The sequence below is a fragment of the Dendrobium catenatum genome, unplaced genomic scaffold, assembly GCF_001605985.2.
Source record: "Dendrobium catenatum unplaced genomic scaffold, ASM160598v2 fragScaff_scaffold_542, whole genome shotgun sequence".
Taxonomy (NCBI): Eukaryota; Viridiplantae; Streptophyta; class Magnoliopsida; order Asparagales; family Orchidaceae; genus Dendrobium; species Dendrobium catenatum.
Genome location: NW_021319004.1, coordinates 848,443 through 854,260, shown reverse-complemented (window position 1 = coordinate 854,260; position 5,818 = coordinate 848,443). Strand labels below are relative to the sequence as shown.

Sequence of the window (5,818 nt, the reverse complement as noted above, 5' to 3'; positions counted from 1 at the left end):
TCAATTATAGTTGTTGTGCAAACAAGCCAAGTCGAGCTCGATGTGCTAGTTTTTATGTTCAATTTATGCTGGTTTTTCTATTCAGTTAATGCTGCTATATTGTTATGATATTATTAGAGATTATATCCTATAAATTATTGACATCCCAAGTTGTTATGCTGAGTTAATGTTCATCAACACATTAAGTATTGAAGTCATGTTGTTATTACTCTCAGTGGATTATTTGGATTTGTTTGCTAGGTTGGTTGATGGCCTAATTGCTGGGTTGATTTTATGTAATTTATGTTAGTCTTGGGATGATGTGTTGGTTGCCTGGAAGTTGAATTCCTTTGCCCTAGATCCTAGGTTGGTTGGCTTTGAAAGTTGATTTGTGATGCTGTCTATTTGGTATTGAATATGTTCAAATGCTGGATTATTTATGAAAGCATTGAAAGTTGATTTGCAATTATAAGAACTCTTCTAAATTGATTGCGAAGTCGTTTATGGGGAAAAATGGGTTTCTGCTATGTTGGGCTCGTTTCCCTTGGTTGTTGGCTTGGTTTTCTTTGGTTGTTATCTTGGTTTCTTGTGATGTTATCTTGGTTACCTGGGTTGTTGTCTTGGGTTCCTTTTGCTTATTGCATCTGTTTGGGTTGATTATTTTTCCTGTTATGTTGGCTTCCCTAGTTTTTCATGTAATCCGGTGGAGTTTAGGCCCTTAAGTGGTGGTCTGATGGAGCTCAGGCCCTCAGATGGTGGTTTGGTGGAGTTTAGGCCCTCAGGTGGTGGTCCGGTAGAGTTTAGGCCCTTAGGTGGTGGTTTGGCAGAGCTAAGGCCCTCAGGTGGTGGTCCAGCGAGACTAAGGCCCTTAAGTACTGGTCCAGCATAGCAACGATGTCAGGTAGTGGTCCAACAAAACTCCAGGCCTCAGGGAGTGATATATCAAAACTTCTATTGTGGCCATGGAGGTCTAAGAGGTAGGCTATTCTTTCCTTATTTTTTTTTACTGTGAGAATGTGTTATCCATTATTGGATCATCTTGCATTTTTTGGAAGGTTGCTCAAATTGCTTTCTATGGGCATTGATAGCTTTGTCTGCTGATATATGTGCCTCCACACGGTGGATCAGGTCAAGATATGAAGGAACCGAGTCTTGCATAAATACCAAGTAAAAGGGACTAGGACGAGGCCTCCATGAAAAACTCCTCTTAGTAATTTAGGATATAATCCTGGAATTTATCGAGCTTCAATGGAAAATTGTTGAAAATACTCATTTAGTGATTAACCTTCATTCTGACAAATCCCAGAAAGGTGGGAAGAATCCTTAGCAATTCTCCGACAAATTGTTCCACTAATACTTTAAACAATTTGACAAAGCTGGGGAATGTTCTAGCTAGAAGTGAATAGAACTACATTCGTGCTTGTCCCTTGAGGGTAGCAAAGAAAATTTGGCATAGTAGTGCATCTGAGACTCATTGGATATGCATGATGGTTCTATGATGATCGATATGCTCGTATGGGTTGGATTTCCCATCATAAGAATTGATACTCGGTAATTTGAATCATATTGGAATGGGGTGTTGAAGGATGGTTTCGGTCAAGGGTGATGACTTCTCACTGATGATGAGACTAGTTTATACCCACCATGGAAAACTCTTCTTCGACTTTTTTTTTTTTTTTTTTTTGAAGAATTGCAACAACTTGCATTAAAAAGAAACAAAGAACTAGTTACAAGTAATAAAAGGATCACATTCCTCCTTGATTAAATCCATCAAGAAGGAAGGGATGTTCTCAAAAGAAACTATCATAAGAAAAACAACTTTCCAATGCCAAAGTAGCACAACAATTAGCTACTTTATTACAACATCTATAGGCATGATGGAAAACAACTTTATTAAAATCATTTAAGAAACATAAGTCCTTTGCCGGCCACCTATCCACAAGCCAGTTATTCTTCTTCAATGAGTCTTGGAGGAATTTAATAATATTGAAATTATCACTCTCAATGATCAACCCCTTGCAATCCAACATCCAACTCCTAAGGAACTCCTTCACCGTGAGAATAACTCAAGCTAGGCAATATCCCAATGAGCCTTCTTCTTCCCAAATGCACTGATAAGCCGGCCTTTGTGGTCTCTAAAAAAATCACCAATACCAGCAAGATTGGAACTAAGCAAAGAGGCATCCACATTAATCTTAATCCAATCTTTCGGTGGAGGGCACCAAGTATTTTGAGACTCCCTAAGGATATTAGTACCCCAGTTAGTAATATTTGGACTAGATTTGGAAGTGGCTAAGAATAATGCATTAGAAGCAACCATAGAACAAGGCAAGGCAATCTTACCATGTTTTACATCATTCTGATTCTTCCAAGAGAGATACACAATGGTACAATAAACCTTGACAATACCAGAATTACAACTTGATAATCTCTTCAGCTCATGTAAACAGCAGTCCAGAGAATTGAAAACAGGGATTAGAATACCCCATTCACACATCTTCATAATGACTTCAACCATATATTTACAATGAACCATTATATGCTCATACGTTTCATCCACTTGGCAGCCTCTAGCACATAAAGCATTCTCAGTAATCCTGCGATTTTTAAGAAACAGATTAGTAGGAATCGCTACTTTACCTAACCTCCACCAGAAGATCTCAACCTTCTTACTAAGTTTAAGTTTCTGCACCCAGCGATAAAACTCAACATCTTCAAAGGTACATCTATTGAGAAGCAATTGTTCATACACCAAGGCAGACACTATTTTACCCTAACACAATTTCAGCAGCTCCATTCGATCCTCCTCCTCATACTCAATATGAATTTGTCTAATCAATAAGATTAGATCCGGATGAAAGGCCCTATATAACAAAGTAAGATTCCACTCACCATTATTTAACAAAAGCTGTTGTACATAGATACCATCCAGCACATCATAATCAACATACGTTGGCCACCAGTTGATGCTTTTATCAAGAAACCAAGAATCATTCAAGACATTGATCTTGTCACCCTTGCCCACCTTCCATCTAACAGCGAATTTCAAATTCTTTCCCCCATCCAACATAATCTGCCAAGCACTAGAAGTATCCTTCTTTTGAGCACCATTCATAACATCATCACCATATTTAGCTTTCATCGTTTGATGGAACAATGAATTCGGCTTCTGAATATAGTTCCAAGCCAATTTAGATCTTAAAGAGCCAATTCCTAATAAAGGAGAATGCAAGCCCAGCCCACCCATACTTCTTGGTTTGCAAATTTCTCCCCAAGCAATATAATGCATACCATTGGTCCCATGATTCTTATGCCAAATGAAACTTCCACATAATTTTTCCAACTCATGCAATATTCTTTTGGGAACCAAAGAATGAGTAATTGAGAAATTTGGCATAGTGAACAAAGAGCTTTCAATGAGAGTGAGCTTACCTCCCATTGACAAAGATTTCTTACCCCAAGAGTTGAGTCTATCCATGACATTACTCATAAGTTCTTGAAAATCAGCCATATTGAGCCTACTAAGGGAAATCTTTACTCCCAAGTACTTCATCTCCTTGACCACTTTGAAGCCGAGTACTCTAGCAATCTTCTTCTTCATAGAGTAACTAACCACCTTGTCGAACAACATTTGTGATTTGCTGACATTAACTCTTTGCCCTGTCCACTTACAAAAATCCTCCACTATAATCTTCAATGCCTTGGCTAAAGTAATGGAAGCATGAGAAAAAATCAACACATCATCTGCATAAAGGAGATGTGTGATTTTTGGGCCTCTAGGGAAAATCTGAATGCCAAGAGTTTGTCCCCTTTTCTCTAAAGAGTTGGACATGAGTTGAGAACACAAAATGAAGAGATAAGGAGAAAGTGGACACCCTTGACGGAATCCACCTTGATCCCTAATCCACTTGGATTTCCTTCCAGTGATGGTGATAGAAAACCTCACATCTACAACACATTCCATAAGGAAGTTAGAGAAAACAGTAGGAAAACCATATCACTTAAGAACCTGACGAAGTGTTGTCCATTCAATGCTATCATAAGTCTGCTCCATATCCAATTTAAGAGCCATCAACCCCTTCTTATTCTTGGAAATTTTGAACTTGTGAAGGATCTCTTCAGCCAAAAGACAATGCTCTGAAATGGATCTTCTAGGAATGAACACTACTTACTCTTCAGAAATCATCTTGGAAATAACCTTCTTCAATCTGTTAACTAGCATACTAGCCACAATCTTGTAATTAGTCTGACATATGCTGATAGGCATATAATTCAATGGAATCAGAGGGTATTTTACTTTAGAAATCAAAACAATTAATGTATCCTTCCACTCCCTATTCATAAGGCTGGATTTGAAAAAATAGTTGACAACACCCCATAGAGTCTCCCAAATAATACTCCAATAACTCTTGTAAAAAGAAGATGTAGCTCCATCAATACCTGGTGCCTTGTTGTTTCCTTGCTGGAAAACCAAGAACTGCAGCTCATTCACAGAGAAATCCTCGTTAAGCATCACCATATCCTCATCTGTAACCTTCTATTTTTCAGCAACCAATGGCCATCCCGTCAGCTCACATTCTCTGTATTTCCATTTCTTCTCAAAAACATTGTGTGAATACCTTCTCAATTTGATCCTCATCATCATGCAGTACATTATGCTCATCTCTAATCTGATTAATTTGGTTTCCATTTCTTCTTGCCGATGCAAAATTCTGAAAAAGCTTTGAGTTTGTATCTCCTTCCTCAGGCCACCTTGCCTTTGCCCTTTGATTCCACCAAGTAGACAATCTTCTCAATGTGACATTAAGTTCATGAACTTTGTTTCTAAGCACAAAAAGGTCATCAACCGACCAATTATCACCCAAAGCTTCCTTGTTTTGAAGTTCAAGGATTTCTTTCTTCAACTTTTCCTTCAACAAATTCAAATCCTTGCACTGCACTTATTTTTATTCCAAAAAAAATAGTGCCTTTAATGTTTGGCTAAGCTTCCTTTATAAGATCATATACTCATCACCACAGTCATTCTTCTTCCAAGAGTGATAAACAACACTCTTAGCTGCTGGGTAAGATCTCCAAGTGTCCTCAAACATAAAGTTTTTTTCCTTGAACTGCACCTTATCTCCCATATTCAGAACAATAGGACTATGGTCAGACGCCACTTTAGCAAGATGCTTGATAGTAGCAACTGGAAGCTTCTGACTAGCAGCTGAATTTAACATACATATGTCCAGCCTTTCCCAAATCCGATAGGTTCCCTCTTTGTTGTTACACCAAGTAAACCTTGGTACAACACTTCCAATATCATGAAAATCTGAATTCATCATAAAGCTCTTCATCTCCCTAGGTCCTTTTGAAAACAAGAACCTCTTGCCTCCTCTCTTCTCCTCCTTACTAATGATACAAATAAAATCCCCTCCAATAATGGAAGGAATTGAGTCCTCCATACACTCCTGAAGTTGCTTTCAAAGACTTCCCCTCTCCTTACAACATCTACTCCCATAAACAGTGGCAACTTTCCAAGTTCCCAAGATGGGAACTGAGAGATTAACAACAATGGCTTGTGCTTATGTTTCCATAACATCAAAAGACACTGTTGACCTCATTTTTATATGAGGTCACTCTTGATTCCTTCCTGAGTTCTAGATACTAGGATCTTCCTAGCTCCTAGCCCTTAGGCCTAATTTAGATCTTAAATTCAATTAAAACCCAGAATCCTTAGGCTAAAGACTTAGGTCCTAAAGCCCCTTTTAGGTGATTTTTTTTATCACCTTGAAATCCTGTCAATTGGCATCTAATTCAGAGTCTGTCAATTCTATATTGATGCGACATACCTATAGGG

General features: G+C 38.3%; 1 protein-coding gene across 1 annotated transcript; it reads right to left on the bottom strand.

The window, feature by feature from the left end:
* Nucleotides 1-2,050: 2,050 nt before the first annotated feature.
* On the bottom strand, nt 2,051-5,315 carry LOC110109919. Its single transcript, XM_020841146.1, has 7 exons — nt 5,028-5,315; nt 4,599-4,889; nt 4,420-4,516; nt 2,760-3,927; nt 2,625-2,705; nt 2,202-2,576; nt 2,051-2,147 (listed from the first exon to the last, which is right to left on the bottom strand). Exons 1-7 carry the CDS (start codon nt 5,313-5,315, stop codon nt 2,051-2,053), a joined length of 2,397 nt encoding a protein of 798 aa, XP_020696805.1.
* Nucleotides 5,316-5,818: the final 503 nt, after the last annotated feature.